The sequence below is a fragment of the Aplidium turbinatum genome, chromosome 5 (genome assembly GCF_918807975.1).
Source record: "Aplidium turbinatum chromosome 5, kaAplTurb1.1, whole genome shotgun sequence".
Lineage (NCBI taxonomy): Eukaryota > Metazoa > Chordata > Ascidiacea > Aplousobranchia > Polyclinidae > Aplidium > Aplidium turbinatum.
The window spans coordinates 21,603,597-21,622,765 of record NC_137476.1 but is presented as its reverse complement, the minus strand read 5'-3'; the positions used below and the strand labels follow the sequence as shown (position 1 = coordinate 21,622,765).

At 37.8% G+C, this 19,169-nt stretch overlaps 1 protein-coding gene across 1 annotated transcript in view; it reads left to right on the top strand.

Moving 5' to 3' along the window:
* LOC145771029 (DNA replication factor Cdt1-like) overlaps positions 1–7,364 on the top strand; it is a 48,337-nt gene extending 40,973 nt beyond the window's left edge. Inside the window, exons 8-13 of the mRNA XM_082582770.1 lie at positions 2,184–2,281; positions 2,739–2,933; positions 4,781–4,924; positions 5,138–5,250; positions 6,665–6,753; positions 7,085–7,364. Of these exons, the coding sequence (XP_082438896.1) occupies positions 2,184–2,281; positions 2,739–2,933; positions 4,781–4,924; positions 5,138–5,250; positions 6,665–6,753; positions 7,085–7,248 (803 nt within the window). The 3' untranslated portion in view covers positions 7,249–7,364. The remainder of the gene's footprint in view (positions 1–2,183; positions 2,282–2,738; positions 2,934–4,780; positions 4,925–5,137; positions 5,251–6,664; positions 6,754–7,084) is intronic.
* Positions 7,365–19,169: the final 11,805 nt, after the last annotated feature.

Here is a 19,169-nt window from a genome sequence, read left to right as displayed (position 1 = left end):
TACCGATATATCGGTATCGGTGATATCGGCCATTTTTTTAGTATCGGTATCGGCAAAATTTGGCCGATACTATGGCCGATACTAAACATGTAAAACAAGGCGTTTGCTGCGGATTTTCTGCAGAAGCAAAGATATAGATTTTTTAGAGTAGTAACTAACATCACATTGAAGTAGAAAAATAACAACCTGTTCAAATTTTTGATACCTCACACTCCCATGACTTCATGCGTGCACCTTTTGACATTGTTTGCTTACAGTGATTCTTTCACTCAAACAAAACGTTTTCTTTCAGCAGTTTTGCGTTGTTCGATTCTTAAGTTGCGAAGGAGACTCAATTTCTCCAATATTTATCATTTGTGTTTCTTTTTTACTCTCAGCAGAGGATAAAACCAGGCCAAGACTACCCAGGTAGCAAAAATGTATAATTTTGCATCGTTTTTACCTTTCAATTCTTGTCGATGTCAATTCTTGCTGCAAAACGGCTGCCTTCTTCTTCTTCTTTCGTTTGAGACTAGATCAAATTTCGGGGCAGGTGGTGGAGAGCCAGGTGAGTGTAGCTTCGTCCAGCGTTGCTATACCATGCGTTCCATTTGGTGCCTTGTAGATGGGACATTCGAGAAAGACATGGTCAGCAGTTTGTTCCTCCGTGCCGCATTTGCAGGCCGATGAGGGAGCCAGACCCCACTTGAGCATGTTGGAATGGAAGCGACCGACTCCGGTTCGGATTCTGTTGAGCTTGACCCAAGTCAGTCGAGGCAGGTCCATACCAGGGGGGCGCGCCACCGGGTGGGGTATAAAACCATGTAGTTTGGTGTCGGTGGCGTACCACGCTGCATTCCAAGTATCTTCCATGAAGTGTGCTGCGCTGATGGCATGATTGCTGAATGGATGTTAGTAATTCAACAGCAGCTAACGGCTGCCGAGAAACATATAGCTGATTGGATGGTCTAAATGGCTAGCGTGGAAGCTACACCGTTACGGTTAGCGAATGGCAACTGCTTGCTGGGCTGTTGAGTGCTCAGGCTTGAGCTGATAGCCGAGAAGAACGTTCCTTTTTTCACAATGAGGTTGTCATCTTAGACGCAATAAGACCATTTATTGATTAGTTTAGTGAGGATTCGTAGTCCCATTGCTTTCATTTTGAGCCTACCTGGGTAGTCTTGGCCTGGCAAAAGCTTTTCAACCAAACAACAAGCGTCCTTAGGTTGCACATTACTTACACAAGTCAAATAGTTTTTGTACAACTACACAAATCACTTGGTTTACATTTTACATCTTATTATCAATTATGATAGCCTATTTGGAGAGTTTGCGCAAACACTTTATTAACTTTTCAGAAACCCCAACTATGATTTAATGTTTCTTCCCTTATACCCCAGTCCCCAAGCCTCAATTACGGTGGCCTTTCATTACTAAAACCTACTATTATGACACAACAATGCGGTTGAGATTGGGTTCTTGAATCTTTAATAAATTATGCCAATTGAAAGCTTTTTTTAATAGTTTTATGCAAATAAGGTAAAACTTAGCATTTGATATAATTCCTTGCAAATACCAAAATTGCTTCTTTTTGTAACACCAAAGTATCGGCCAAAATATCGGTATCGGCCTAAAAAAGTGATATCGGGATCGGTATCGGCCAAAATATTGGTATCGGTACATCTCTAATTTAAAGCGTAAATTGATGAAATTGTCAGCTGTAATGTTCTATTGACAAAGAAACCATTGAATGCATTAATTGTGTAATGCAGTTCATGGAAGAGAATGGTAAAAATATCATGCGTTGCTTATAGTTAGTAGTTACATACGTGCAGGTGCAACTGCTTGCCTCGAGCTTTGGCTTAGTTGAAGTTTGATTGAAACCGAGATTGAATGTTGGAGTGACTGGATGAGTTTAAGATATTGTCTACAATTTTTCATTTTTTACTTCTGCCATTGTTTGCATTGTCTCTATCATTTTTCTCCCTGACTGTTTTTTGTCATTTTTACCTGAAGTTCAATTTTAAGTTGAGTGACGTCTGAGACTCTATTGCAGAGTTGCTTGATGCAATAAGATGGTTTACATGCAGATTAAATGCAGTTTCAATGTTTATTTGTCGTTCGAATTTTGAAATTTCAAGCTTCGGAAGAGTAATTCAATTGCTAAGTATAACATGTAATCATTAGTGTGTATACATTTTAAGAATCTGCAATGGCAAAAAAGCTTACTGGAACTATGCTGGTGCAAAGAAGACATCATTTTCACATACAACTTCTTGAAATTGTCAAACAGCACCATCAGGTATCTCTGCCATAGCTGCCAATGTTCATAGCTGATACTTATGCTGATTTGTACAACGTCCTGTTCACTAACTTCTGTAATATACTGTTGTGTTTTTGCTTCATACGTCAAGTCACCTGCGCACCTACTACTTCACTTCAAACCGAGAAGTGAAGATTTTTAGTAAAACCGCTATCGCAATATAAAGTGCATTGAAAACGTTGATAAAAGTCTAATCAAAGTAAATGGAGCACAATTCGGAACGCGGCAACTTACGTGAACATAATTGTGAAGAATGCAGGTGGAGAGTTAACTACATAAACGTAACTACAACGAAATACACAAGACATAGATCAAGCCAGCTCAGACATATGATGGCACAAACTACAAAGAGCAACTTCTTGTTCATCAACAGGATCTTCATTGCAAAATTTGCAATACACACAACTTGAATAAACTGTTATCCTCCTTCTTCCAGGATTTTCTTTCCAAATTGAATCCACCTGCTTACGTGGATGCTAACCAACTTCGCCGCTGGCATCCTGAGTTCCTTCTTGAGCATGTGCCTGATATTCCAATGTCTGATCTTCCTCAACCACCAGACGTCAATGCGCAGAAATGCCATTCCGCCAAAGACGTCCTTGACATAGCAAGAGATCGATTAACAAAAAAGGTGATATCAGGTTTTTAAAAAGTCGATTTTCCAAAAATTAATTAGATAATAGATATGTAAGGCAGCAGTGGTCGAGTGGTTAGCGCGTTGGGCTCGCAGTCGAGAGCCTGCATGTTCGACTCCAGCCACCCGCACTTGCTGTTGCTTCTCTGGGCAAGAAACTTTACGATAATTGCCTCTACCCAGCGATCGAATTCGAGTAATGGGTAGTACCAAATTTAAGTTATAAGTAGAGTAGACAACAGGAAACAGACATTGCAGTCGGCTGCAGCGTGGGTCAGGTGTACGTCGGAAGGCGTACACCGATGCATAGCGCTCAAGTCCGCTTTCCCGCAATGCAGGATAAAGATAATAAAACAAACAAAACAAACAATTTATAAATGCACCAAATGTTAAGTTTCCATTTTGTGTAAGAAGTATTTTTTACTGTTGCTTGCAATGGTTTATGTAAAGACACTTCGCTCTGATTTACAACTGCCACCCATACAGACACTAACAAAACATGCATGCAAAACAGATAGGCCTACTCTCAATAAACTTTAGTCTAAATCGTAGTATTAGGAAAACGTTGCGAGTCTACTGACAGAGGAATGGCAGCCAAGTCGTATTACATCATTCATATTTATAGTACTTCTTTTTATGCATCATCATCATCTAAATTTGGTTTTGTCTGTGCTAGTGTGGAGGCGGCTGATTCTTGAAGCGATTGCCTTTACTCCTAATCTCCATCCCATTCTGTCCATCGCATCTTCTTCCTCCAGTCCGACTTTGTCTGCCTCATTCTTCACCAGTTCTTTCCATGTTCTTTTTGGACGTCCCGTTTCCTCTTCCCATCTATCTTCAAAATCAATGCCTCTCAAAGAAAACTTCCTTTCTCCCTTCTTAGTACATGCTTAATGCTTATACTATCTTACTCCGTTTACCCTTACAAGTTTTTCAATAGTCTCCCTCACCTAGCATATCCCTCTAGCTAGCCCTTCAGTATTTTTCTCTCTCCTCGTTTTTCTCCACACATTGCTCTCACCATTGCCCTTTCCGTTCTCAAATTTGCAAGTCCACTCTCTCTAAGCGTCCATTTGCCGTACAGTATTGCAGGTCGCACACAACTCCGTAGACTTTCTCTTTTATTTTCAACGAAAACGTTTTCCCCTATGACATTTCCCCACATTCCCTGAACTTTGCCAAACCCAGCCTTACCCTTATCACAGCCGCTTCGCATCCACCACTTTCATTTTTTTTGGTTACCCAACCCAAGTAACACAAATTTATCACTGTTTCAATACCATGAGAGAAACTCTCTTCACAATCCCCAACTATAGCTTTTCTTTTTACATTTCACACAAACAAAACAGTTTGCCACTCTTGCTGTAGCTCTCCTCGTATTGACTCATCTTACATGTATCCACTTACTACAATCCTTGCATTGCATCGAACTTCGCATCACTCTCTTTCCACGTATTGTACTTGTACATAGATCGACTTTGCTCTTTACAACCATGCCTTCTGCTCCACTCACCATCTTTTCTAGATTTACCTTCATACCCAGCCTTTGTTTCAAATGCTTCCTTCGATTTCCCAAATTTTTCTTTCAATCCTTCTTCACTATCACTGGTCAAGACCAGGTCATCCGCATACAAAATTCCGTTTAGGAAGCCCTCGCTTACTCCTTCAGTCACAACGTCAACCACGATAGCAAATATCAGAGGTCACATTTTAATTTTATTGAATTATTGTACAACTGTAGATGTAAAATTTGCGATCGGGATTGGACTTGTGTTTATACTTAAAAGTGAGGATTATATTTGATTATAATTTTAGAGTTTTTCTGAAAAGATGAATGTTTTTAGGCAACAGAAGCTTTAATCAAAGTGGCAGAACGTCATTCAAGTTCAACTAAAGTTGCTCCTGGGCCTCAAGAAAAGAACAATAATTTCAAGAGCATGACTTCCAATCGAGACATAAAGGGGATATCGGCATCTCTTCTTGTTAAGGTCTTGTCATAATATCATTGATACTTTTGACTTGGTTCAGTTAAAAACTGTAAATTGTGTACTCTCAGTGCGCTTCTTGCTGGTATGTTTTTGATTTATTGTTTTTCTACTTGGCGTATTTTAAAGTATTATGAACAATCTTCACTCGGCGTGTTGATTTTAGTCATAAAATTGGAAATGTCTTTCAAAGCTTAATATTTTTTTCTGTTTCAGATCCGAGCCAAAGAAGCTGAACGAAAACTTAAGGCAATGATCCGCCCCGATGAGCAAGTTAATAGGATAAATCAGATGCGTTTGTTGCCCTCCATAGCTCGTTGCTTGAAAACGTGAGTTGTTTGACCAGGCGTGGTTAGAAATTTGAATGACGCGTCTATGTGAAAGTAAACTTTGTTGCATCACTGCCACATTAACAATAATAAGGTGTTTTTCTGTTGCGCTGTTAATATATTGCAGATATGTATTGCTTCTGCGCGTCTCAAAGTCGACAGTGCCAGCGCAGCCGAGTGCATTGTTATCTGAATCCGTTTCTTTACTGAGTACCAAGCAGGATTAAGATACACTATACAGTATACACAGTGCTATTTTCAAAACGTGTTTGGTATGATCCGACAGGGCATCGAACCCAGCTCGTTTCTCAGCATTGTGTGTAACTGAGAAACTACAAATGTTTTGCATTGCTCTCTTAACAAATAGAAGCGCCTAGTTCAATGGTTCCCAACCTCGGGATAAGTTAACCCCCAGAAGTAATATGCGATTTTTTGGAGAGTAACGCGGCACCACAACCACGTTAAAAATATATACGGTATCGTTGAACATTTTCACAGCATTCTCGACTGCTTACTTGGGTGAGAAGGAATTTTCAAGCGTGATTGGTTTAAAAAGTAAAAAAAGGAATTGGCTGAACGTGCAAAACGATGAACGTATTGCACGAAGTGTTACAGAGCCAAGGATTACAGCATTGGCCTCGCAGATGTAACTATCACCCTGAAAACGATATTTTTTCTTGCAGTGATTGTTTCTCGAAACTATTGAAAAGTAATAAATAAAACAATATGAAGATGAGCATAATGGTTGACTTCTTTTATGAAGTGAACTATTGGAGGTAATACGTTTATTTATCGCTACGTTTATTTGGGAAACGGCTCGAAAAAGGTTGGGAAACACTGACCTAGTCGATGGAATAATGCACTGGCGACAACAAACAGAAACTTCACTCTGTCAATCTCGGTGGCTGGGTCTGCGTCAGTGGTTGAATTAAAGCCGCTGCAGCTGCTACAAGTAGGCCTAAGCTAAGCAAAACTGACCTGTTTAATCTTCCAAACAGACTTTCTCATTCCAATCATAATTCTTAGGTTGATGAAGTAAGTTAATACTAACATAGCTTCACAACCGGGATCGAGTTTATTGAAGTTTTTAAAGTTGTTAGTATTTCCAACACGATGCATTGGTGCTTTTGCGTTGCCAAATCAAAAATAACTTTCGCAAGCAACGAAGTAGATTGTGATAGGTGGGTGTTATCATTCGACTGGCGGTTCTTACGACACAATTGCAGTCATTATTTGCTTGATTGTATTGTATTTTGTTGGTTTTACAGATAAGCTGTAAACTCTATAAAATGAAAATATCATGATGAGATCGACAGAATAATCCCATTCTTGGATAGATATAATTTTTTCAGTTTTTGAAGAACAATTTAAAATACGTATTACGATTGTCCAACATAAAAACTGTTGCTTTCAGATTATACGTCAGCGAGAAGAGGTCGTCCCTACCAATGGATTTTATTTGCAGCAAGCTCGTGAGCACTTGCCCTTCCATCCTTACTCAAGGTAGGTTCTTAAAGGTGTAGAATGTAGATGCTCTAGTTTGTTCGTTAATGTTTTGATAATAAAAGGTCAACTTAAACTTGGCCTGCTCACATCAATGTGCCTCTTTGAGACTTTACGTTTTTTTTGTGCTAAAAAACAATCCGACCAAAGGAAGGTTGGTTAAGTTGCTAATCTGTTTTCATCCTTGAGTAGATTCACCATAACTGTACACCAGAATAAAAAATTACTTTTTTTTATTCAGCTAGGCCTAATATTTCGCCACAGACAATGTTTTTTGTTAAAAAATGTGGAATATTTCGATCAACTTAATTCGAAATCAATGTGATTTCAGCATCGATGCAAGAACATTTGCGTTTGTTGTCGAAGTCTACTCTCCCATGGTTTGTTATAACGATGAATCGGAACAAAGAATATGGAAAGTTGGATAAAGATGAAGGAATATGTGGGGTTCTTGCTAAGTTGGAAGCACTCGTGGCTCGAGCGGAAAAAGACTGATTTAGTAATAGACGTTGAAATTTTAAAAACTTTTATATCATGAAAACAAACATAGGGATGTGCACTTCATAGCATGGGTTTACGAATAGTGGTCACAAATGTTAATAAACAACGAAACACAGAACTATTGTTTCTCGTGTATGATGATACAATTAAGGTTTTATTGTTATAATGAGGAGCAGCCAGTCAACTACTTTTAAATAGAACGCTTTGTTGCAAGGGTCGATTTTGTAGTAAAAGTTTGTAGCAAAAGTAAGATTTCAAATTTGGTAGCGTTTAAGAAGTTGCTGTGATTGATCAAAGAAGCTTTATAATAGTAAGAAAATAAGTTATTAGGCTCAGCCAGGGATGTTCAGTTTCGATTATTTGAATATTCGAAATTCAATTTGTTTTCGATTTCCGAATTTCGATTTCGAATATCACAACTATTCACCAAACTGCATAATGAGATTTTATTGAAAGAAACGACATGAAAATTCGCTAGAAAACGCGAAAAAAAGCCATGAAAATTTGCGAAAAAAGAACTCAAAATAACGTCTACAGCTCCAGGCCCTGGTGGTGTTTATGAACACAGTTTTTGAAAACGATCGCTCCGCTGGAGCCGAGGTCGCTGGGATCCCAAACACTTCAAGTTCATTTTCACAGCGAGCGATTCACTGCCGCGACATTTCACTGCAGAGTGCAGAGGTTTCGACTCGAAGCGACATCGAGTATGTTTGCAAGCGCATAAAGCTAAACGCACGCTCCGTCTACGTAGCAAATTATGTTGTTTTGGGTGCATTCAACATCTGATGACATTGAATCGACACAAAATGGTAGATTTTTGCTGTCCCAGGCAACAAAATCAGTCATTTTTACATTGATTTAACGTCTGCAGACATTAAATCAATGTAAAAATGACAGATTTTGTTGTCTGGTGTTGGATTGTAGCATCGCAACTCGTTCATAGTGATTATTTATCGTGAAACAAACAAACAATAATCACTCAGTGGTGACCATGCTATCATAATCACGGAGTGGTGGCCATGGTATCATAATCACGGAGTGGTGGCCATGGTATCATAATCACGGAGTGGTGGCCATGGTATCATAATCACGCAGTGGTAACCATGCTATCATAATCACGGAGTGGTAACCATGCATCATAAACACGGAGTGGTGATCATGCTATAGTAATTACGGAATGATAACCATGCTATCATAATCACGCAGTGGTAACCATGCTATCATAAGATAGTCACGTGATCGACGATGCGCATGCGTCGAAGTCTTTTTTCGCTTGCAAAATGCGACAAGACAGATTTCGCGCCACTCGCGTTACTTTCAACCGCGTTCAGCCGAAAGGGCTGCTATAATTTCGACTACGTCCGATACGAAAAACGAATTTCGAATATCACCTTAATCGAATCGAAATTGAACACCCCTAGGCTCAGCCACAAATTACTAGCAGCTTTAGAAGCTAGAAACATGCTGGTGTGATTTTTTTAGAGGCTTGCATCCCTCGGCAAATTTGTAGCTTTCAGGCCGATGTTAAAAAAAGTTATAGTTGTCCCATTGCTGAATCTGACTAGGTTTCACCCATGATAAGACTCTGACCAATCAATAGTTTTTTTTTCATTCCATTTTGGCTTCATGAAAACTGAGCATTGCACAATGACATCTACTTGCTGATCATCATTTGACACCCTATGGAAGGCGAAGCGCATTCATAACTGTCCGGTCGAATATACCACTTTGATATGGTGACGCAGCGTTTCATCAATGTACAAACAATTGATTTGCTGGTCTCTTTTACCTTGACTCTTAGTGACATTGACTGTCTGCAACTGTTGAATCAACGTAAAAAAAAAACTAATTTAGGCTACTAACTACAGTCTTGTGGCTTGTGCAATGTGCATATTGATTTACTCAGGACAGTTTTACGTTTTTCGAAGATGCTGTTTTATCATTTAATCCTAAACTAATTTCTACTATGATAGACATGTTGTTTAATAATGTTAGTTCATAGGCTTTAATAAGAGCATTTTAAAGAGATTACACGTTATAACGTCAGCCGGCTGATGCAATACAGTAGCCTGCATTGTGTCAGCCGCATTGATTCATCACACAGCTCTGTAAGGCAATGGACATCACTCTTGGGAAACGGACGAAGACGCTATTCGAGCATGCTCTGAAGTCACAGAAAAAATCGCTACGATTGTTGGTGTCAGACTGACTGACAGTGTCAGTCAACGCTCAGTTTCACTGATTTATCAAACAAGGAGTTAGGCCCACAACTGGATCTGTGTCACCAAAATGAAATTGTGGAAAAAAAACTAAGATTAAGAATTTTGGTTCAATTTTGACAAATCATCCAACCATTCATAAGGAAAGAAAAACTTTTTTTGTTCCACCCTATACGCTTTAATGAATTTGTCATATGAAAATCCGGCAGCCAAAAAGTTGGAAAAATCAAGAAACTTTAAAGTAGATGTTTTGACACACATAAAATTATTGTTTCGCTTCACTACAAACACAATATCAGGTTAAAGAATTCTGTCTTGACAAGATTGATGTCGTACCTTCCGGAATTGAACCCTAAAACAGGTAATTCTTTTAAAAAACTGCGAAAACGTTGCATTAATGATCGAACATGCTTGTGATTGGGATTAGACTCATCGGGACCACATATATGCGCTCAAGTTCCTCGAACACATAAGAAATTTTTTTACAAAGAATGTCATAAGCGTGTGCCGATATTTTGTTAGTTTAAATAATCCAATTTTTGTTTTACCAAATCGTGTGTACTCCCTGTACTGAGAAAGCAGACAGGAGACTGAAAGTTGGGAACATTACTGCTAATACTGACAGAACATGCAACATGTTTAGCTCCCCATTGAATCGTGGTAGTAGGATTAGGAAGTTGCTCTTTGGAACACAAAGACTCATAGTCGTTGGTCGCTCTGAAATTGTAATAACGATCCGATTGTGGTACTGAAATCCCCATGCCCTCAAGTTGTTGAAAAATGGTGAGAGGAGTATGATAAGACCTACCAACATATTTATACTTTACATTGAAATTACAGGTTCTGACGTGTCGATGATAATGGTTGTTGGTTGTCCAATTTTTTTGGCATTTCGGACATTTGTATGTGTTGGCGTAGAAAGCCATGTTGAAAATATAACTGAAATGGTTTTTAAATAAATTCAAGTTGATGGTGCCCTGAAAGTGACAATGACTCCGTTGCACAAGACTTGCTACAGCCCCCCTCCCCATCCCACTTTAACGAATAAACAAAAATGTTGACTTTGAATAATTTTTCTACTTCCCCAATTTGGCAAAGTTCTACCCCTTGAAATTTTGTGGGGTCTTTGTGAAAGTGTGAAAGTATTGTTGTGCTGCGGTCTCCACGTTTAAAAGTGTAGGCTACATCCACAAAACAAGGCTAAACAGCGGAAAAAGCAAAGATGGTCCGATTATTGACATTTGGTATTTCTATTCATATTTAAAGCATTTACCCCAGGGTTATTTAGAATAAACTCTGGCAGTTCGACCCCACACCCAATGAAAAATTTAGGTAACTTATATACAAAAAAAGTTACATTTGTCACTTTCTCAACCACCCACGAACTATCTGGTCGTTGCTGCCTTGCAAATTCTAAAAAATCCTGGTGAAATAAATCATTTAAAAATTCCAAAAAATCCTCTTTGTTTGAGATTAGTTCGCTAACTTTAAAACAGTGTCTGTGCCATGTGAAGCATGGAAAATTTTTAAAGAATTGTTCAGGCAATGGCGTAAAATAAATCCAAAACTGTAATTAAGTTTAAAACGATGTTTTTGTTGTTCAAAAATAATACGAATTAACTGGTTACGAATCTCTTCTATACTTTGATGTGATAACGAAAAGTTGAAAACATCTTGAATTTTGTTTCCAACCTTTCTTGAATCCACTATGCTGGAGTGATGTGTCATAAACGTTCTGAAAGAAAATATGCCTGTGAGACATTGGTAAAAACTTTAATGGATTTAACATTTTTATCACACTAAAGAAAATATGCAAAACCTTTTGTCTTCAACATTATATCTCTTACTTTAATTGATCGTCGATTGTCTCTTCATTTACTTCATCTCTGTCTGCTTTCTCACCTGTCCTGTAAAAGATCTTAAATGAAATTTCATTGAGTTTAAAATTTTCTCATTGTTATTTCTATCAACAGTTTACCACAATAAGAATTTCAATACTCACTCCTCAACAGCAGGGTTTGGTTCCTCGATCATGTTGTCACCAGTTTGATTTTGCGACCAATCAATCTCCCTGTCAATATTTTACAATTAGCGCGCTGTTGTAAATAAGACATACCACACCAAGAATTTAAACACTCACTTCCAATACTCGGGATTTGATTCCTCATCCATTTTGTTGTCAGTTTCATTTTGGGACCAATCGTTCTCTCTGTTAATATTTTACAATTAGAGCACTGTCAAAAATAAGGAATTGAACAATAATAAAGTCAAACTTTACCTCCAAAGAGCTGGGTCCAGATCACCTTCTTCAATTGCTGTTTGTCGTCTGTAAGAATTTAACACGTCGCTAAGTGGAGCTAAAGAGCTATTTTGCAAAAAAAACTTGTGAGAATGTTCATCTGAAATTTCTGTTTTTGTAGAGATTTGAACAAGCATTACTTTGTAAAGTCAGGCGTTTAACAATATGTGTGAACAATCCAGAGAACTAGCGTTACATATTTTGTCAAGTGTTTAACAATGCGTGTGAACAATTATGATCACATCATGATTTACAGAACATGCTTACAGTTAGTATAATCGATTGGTTTGTTGATGCACACACACTTACTTTTTGCATCCTTTGGCATGCAGAGATCGACTGTAAGTTTTTGAAAACGATTGTTGACATAACTCACAGGTCCATCGAATATTGAAATGTTTTTTCCTGTGCCTCTCCAAATTGCGTTTTAGTGTATAAGACCGACCACAAATCTCGCAAGGAAACATGTTGAATGTAATGTCACTGACTCAAACGCGCGATTTTTATATAGACCTAACCTTTTTCCTATATTCAACTTAAATGTTATGTTCACAAGACTACAAGATTTCCATGAGATGGTGCAATCCTCACTGCTTAAAATAGCGTATGTCGTCATACCGAATTGTCAAGGATCATAGTGATCAGTGCCGGATTATGGGTCTGCTGGCCTGTAGGCACATTTTATAAGTGGCCCGAAAATCAGGGTTGCCAACTAAAAAATTAGAATTATCAGTGTTGCCAAATCTGTCACAAAGATCGTTGTTGCAACTGTAACACAGGGTACCGTGCAAAAACTTGGTCATATGCCTAACTAAATAACACCTTCGCGCGTTTTTGCGATTGAAAACGCGTTAACTAGTTTTTGGAGGTCAATCTTACGGAGTAGATCGCTTTCAATACGCTACACAAAAGTGCCAGTGTACCAAGACGTTGTTGACACATTGTTGATCGTTTAACCGTTAACGTCTTTAATTCGTTTCAGTTGTAAAAACGAGAGTTCCCCCGAGCAATTCGTAGCCATTAGAGACAAGTAGGCTACATTCTAAGTGCTAGTGTGCTACTTCAGTGTTCGAAAATGCATTATAAACACCAGTAGTGTGCAGCATTTTAAACATCTTCTGGGCACTTCCTATTGCTGCTGTTTCATCGCGTCTTTGCTCTTTATAGTTTTTATACCAGCACATAAACTGACGAAATTCTGATGGGAAGTCGGAAGACAGGTCCTTTAAATAAGTTACACACCAATCAGACCAGCAATAGCAACACCGATGTCTTTAACAGACATTGAGTCGTACTCAGTCAAAACCCAAAACCTCTGCAGCACCATGGAATATGCATTAACACAACCTAACGCCACGTTTGTTTCGTTGAGTCACCCAATTAACATGCGAATTTTTAAAAACATCAAAAAGGAAGTGGCAACATGTTTCAATTCGTCTTTTTTAACGATTTTTGCAACCTTTAATTCATCTGGAAAAACAGAGCTATTAAGATAAATACTTATTAATTTAGAAAATATTTAATTTGAAAACATGATTAATTTTTTACTGATTTTAAAGTGGCCTGGATTTTTGACTGGCCTGGATTTTTGACTGGCCTGTAGGCACGTGCCTACTTTGCCTAATGGTTAATCCGGCACTGATAGTGATGTCATTGTCAATGCAACCTCGCTATTTCTGAAGTGTTCGGTGTAAGTAGGCTACCTTATTGATTGATTATACTGTATTAGATGTTGCCGAGAGGTAGGCTACTGCCGCGTTGTTTATCTACCTCAAAATTGTTCTTTGAACAAAACCACACACACAAAACAATTCTTTACATGTTTTTTTAATATTTAAATTTTTAATAATTTTTTATTGAGAAGTTGCTTCAAGACGCCTCCTCTTCCTTCTTATTTTCGATGCTGAAAGGACAAAAATTATTGTAATTTTGGTAGAATATTAGCCTAAATTTTTTCATAACTGAAACAAAGATTAAAACAAAAACGTTACACACACTGAACCAAACGTTAGAAAGATTTAATTATTTAGACAAAACAGAAAACTTACTTCTTTTTTGACGAGTAGAAGGCATAGTTTGCTTCTCATAAGGTTGATTATTATCTGACGAATCATGATTTCGGCAGATGGGTTCTGAAATAACAAAAAAGAAAGCTTAATAATCATATTGCAATCTATAGTCAAAGCCGATGTAGTAGCAACACATTATTATTCCTTTTCAATATCAACCTATTTGAACAAGCTGAAAATGTTATGACTCTAATCGATTCTTATTAAATTGCATTCATCAAATGTCAGCATTTGATGAATGCAAAATAGAAGTGCTACGATAGTGATAAAATAATAAACTTTTAAAACAAAATTTGGAAAACTTACATGTGCGGGATGATGCATCTCTCTGTGATGAACCAGCTCATCACAGATCGCCGTCATGATTTCAACGTTCATGAGGTATTCTTGCTCCATCTTGCATTTCAGAAATGAACCGTATGTTGAGTGCTTCCATAATATAAGCCGACTTTTCCCTCCAAATCTGACCAGCGCGCGTTTCAAATGGCGATGTCATGCTCGATTGAATTCTTTCAAAAACATTGCATTCAATATAAGTCACAATCCATGAAAGTGACTAGTTAAAAAGACATATCAGTCATTTGACTTATACCCCATATAACAGCATATACAAACTGCAAAACTTTGATACAGCAAAAACCTCATTCGTTTTTTTTTTATCACAATTGAGTCCACACGAGTTTCTGCAAGATGCAATCATTTCAAAGGCGCGAAATTTAAAATCTATCATGCGGTAACGAACTTTTCAACCAAGTACTATTCAACCTTTTCAACCAAGTACTCTTCAACCATTTCGACCAAGTACTCTAACGGTTAGATTACATCTGATACCTTGGGGACGGACATTGAAGTTATTACGGAATTGTTTCAATGCTGGAAAGTTTTGACCAATGCTGGTGCAACAACACTCAAATGTTATTTTGTCTTGTGTGGCTTTATGTGTTGCAACACTTAAATGTAATCTTGTGTCAAAATGTGTCTTCACCTGTTACCAGGAAGTGACGTCTTCGCGTTTCTGCCATAGAGGATTTTCTGTCTATCGGTTTCAAACATGCAAGCTTATAGTTCAGTAGCTGTCCAACTGAGAAAACAAGCTGAAATCGCGATGGAACACATGCCCAACCTACCTCACGTCAGTTGTTACGAAGGACTGGTCGAGTCTGAAAAGTTGAACGTGGAGGCCAGACAAATGCAAAAAATCTCCGACGGAGTGAGGTTGAAGTTTTCCGAAATCGCCGAACAAGGAGATTTATTACCGCAAGGGTGGCGGTTTGTTACGGAAAGGGATATTGAAAGTGAGACAAGGGTCTTTCCACTTCTCAACAGAGCAGCTAAAGGAAGTGGCGGCATTGCTTTTCCAACAGGATCCGTACATCTTGTTCGTTCCAAAAACAAAGACAGAGGCCTAACTATCAATATTATTTTGGGCCACTGCAGAGGAGGACGAAAACTGTTCTCGTTTGAATCATATCGAAGCAATCAAAAAAGAAATTTGTCCGGATGAATTTCGTCTTTCTTTTTCAACGGGCAAGGTCTTCGCCCCTCGTCACTACGTTCGTTTTGTGTATCAGCGGTGTGAGGAATTTTACATTGCCTGCAAGGGGAAAGATCGGTTGTCAGAAGAAGGCCAACAGCAGTTGAAATTTTTTTCAAAACATCTCATCACACCCGAACAAGCTCAAGAACCTCCGTTTAAACGTGCTCGTGTAGGATAATTCACTTTCAATAAAAGACACGAAATGTTTCATTGGACTTTTATTGTGTAAGGTATATACATAGTAGGCTAGGCCTATAAGGTGGTACACATATGTAATAATAAAAACAATGAAAACTATCAATACTACAAAAAAGTGCTCAATGCTAAGCAAAAAAGCAAAGCAGAGCAAATTAAATCAAACATAGTTATTACTATATGAAGCCTTTACAAATTGTTTCACCTAACGGATCATCAGAAGGTCTGCAAAAACATGCAAAAAAAATAATGAATCGATAATTCTTGAAAAGATATTAAATATTACAACTGTAATTTAATCTGCAAAAAAAAACCTTTAAACCTGTACTTCCTGAAAAGATATTAAATATTATAACCGTAATCCAATCTGCAGAAAAAAACCTCAGAATTACTAAGGGCTAACTTCATCCATTACTACAAAGTTTCAATGGATTTGTCCATCTGGAAACCAAGCAACTTGATGGCAACTTCTATGACATCACAAAAAAGCAAAATGCAGTTTGATGATCAATGCAACCTGTAGTAATCTGAACAAAATAAATGGAAATTGTTTGTTTAAAAAACCTGTAAAAATTAAATGAGATTTATAACCTGTAAGAATCAAATGAAATTTAATTTTTTCAAAATTATAACCTGTGAAAATCACAAGGAATTGTGATGATGTAACCTGTAGTAACCTGAACAAATGAAATGAAATCTGTTTCTAAACCCGTGAAAATTAAATGAGATTTATAACCTGTAAAAATCAAATGAAATTTTTTTAAAAATAACCTGTGAAAATCAAAAGGAATTTATTTTATTTTGAAGTACTTGAGTTTAAATTTGTTTCTATGACGACATTTACCCACCAGTTCGGAACGCTTGTTCAAAAGGTGGCCACTATCAGCCTTCAGAATGGCCAGCTTTTCAGCCAAACATAGACCACAATTATTACGACCACCTCCACTATAAGGCCGAGCACAGCTGTGGATGGACCAAGATATTTTAGGATCAACACCCTTGTCCTTAAGGTCCCAAACTGCCTTAGCTAGTTCGGTGCTGTTTCGTTTAGAACTATCATTGAAGGTACATTTATGGTTGGAAAAACGTTTTTTAAAAGTAGTTTCACAACAACCAATGTAATTAAGGACCTTCGCGCCGTTATCAATGGTAGCTTTGTAAACAACGGCCTTCTGCAAGCATTGCCCATTCAAAGGACAATCTGGCTTCACCCTGCAATTGCAACCAGGCTGCGATGGTTCATTATCAGTCTGCAATATTGCTTTATTGTGGGAGGATATGATGCTTGCAACATTCGGAGTACAACTATAGCTCAGCTTAATAGTGTTACGGTTGAATATTTTATGCAATCTATGATGGGGCGGAAAGTGTATGGAAACAAGTTTGAAAAATTCCTTACCAATATTGCTATCAACCTGCAAGCTAAAAGGAGGGTTAAACCATAAAATTTTCCGACTCCTTTTCCTAGATGTTTGTAAGTTATTAGCAGGGTTGTAGCAAACTCTCTCCGCAAAACCACTTTTCAATAGGGCATCATTATAAACAGATGCGGTCTTATCAAATTCATTTTGGCCAAATGATGTGGCGGACAATCGCTTTGCAATCATAGTCGGGATTTGTCTCTTAATGTTGGGTGGGTGATTAGACTGGGCATGGATGTAAATGGGATCATTATTGGGTTTTCGATAAGGCCAGAATTTACCAGATAGCAAATTCAAAGTGACGTCAAGAAAATCAGTTTCAATTAGACCAGTATCCACAGTAATATTTAAGCCATGTTGTTTAAATAATTGAATGACATTTTTTCTCAAACGATCAACCTTAGGGCCAGATAAATTACGCAAAATAGCCAGACCATCATCACGATATAACCCAAGCATGTCTCTGTCAACAACAGCAGAAAGTTCGTTCAAAAGAAACAAGCCGACCAACTCACAAATCTCAGCACCATCAAATGAGCCCATTGTAACATCGAACAAACCATCTTTCTTAGCCCAAGTTTCACCACCATCAAAAAGCAACGATTTCCTAGCATGGAAAATTGTTTGTATGATACAATCATCCAAATCCATAAATGGTTTGGCAAACTCAATTGCTTTACACAAAAGTTCCTCCGTAATGGATGGGTAAAAATCAACAATGTCAAATTTCAAAAAGGTGCATTGACGTTTAGATGGAATAGCCTTAAACCAGGATAACACAGAGAAATGGGAAATAGTTAAAAAAATCTAGGAAATGCTAGGAATACCCCACTGAACCCCTACACAGTGGTCCATGTTCAGTTAATCCTAAGAAAGTAAAAGATGTGCAGTCACTGGCACGATATCTGGGAGAAGAGGGAAGAGAATACATGAAGACCTTGAATACGCACATGCCTCACGGTGAACCTGAAGAAAAGTCCGATTATGAAGAGTGACCATGACTTTGAAATGTTGTAAACATTGCTGCATGATAGTTTTGCCTTTCTCTGTGTAGTTGAATCAATCTTATTATATTCTGTGCCCATTTTCTTATTAATAAAATAGTCAAAAAAGAGTTGGTAGCACCATACAATCTTGTTGATTTGTAAAAGGGCCCAATTTTGGTGAATTAACTTCCCCACAATTTCGTAGCGGAACCTACCCCTGATGAAATTTTCATGCTTGTTACTACTTACCAGTATATCTAAACATATAACCAATATTGAAGTTCCAGCACTAAGATAAATGGCAGTAAAAAATAAAACGCGTTTATCTCAAAATCACATTTCTGGTAATTGGGCCCTTATTGAATTCATGTATTCATATACATAATATAAAATCAAATATAGTTATTACTATCTGAATCCTTAACAGCCTGTTTCAACTATACGGATCATCAGAAGTTCTTATTTAAGAATTTATTCTTATTCAAGAACTTCTGATGATCCGTGTAGGTGAAACAGGCTGTTAAGGATTCAGATAGTAATATAACTATACTGTATTTGATTTAATTCGCTCTACTTTGTTTTTTGGCTTAGCATTGAGCACTTTTTGTAGTATTAATAGTTTTTATTGTTTTTAATATAAATATTATAGGCATACGAAGCCGAGTAACGTGATCAAGTTTAACATCTTCAAGTTTATTATTCATATAGAAACTTGTTAAACTTGATCACGTTACTCGGCTTCGTATGCCTATGGTTCAACAGGACAAACTCTCCACCGAAGCTCTATAAATATTATACATAGCCTATACAAGCAATTTAATTTTATATGTAGGCTATGGCGCACAAGTCGTTAACAGCACGGTCGTTCGCAGTCGGACTGGAATGAAACTTTGCCACAATAGACCTCATTGATGGCCCACGACAACGTTTTAATAAAAAATAAACACAATAATGCCCACAAACGAAAGACAATGGTCCTTGGATCGTGGTAGAGTTGTAGGTAGACCCACTCGATCGAGTGTAAGTTCATAAGGTCGACAAATTCATCATGGAAAGGTGGAAGGCCGTAGGAGTCAAAATATTCACTTTGATGCTCTTTACTCAGGAAAACAGCCACTCAATGCTCACCGGGTTGGTCGCTTTTGTCAGTGTTGAAAACGTAGGCGGCAGGAGGAGACGCATCTCGAGG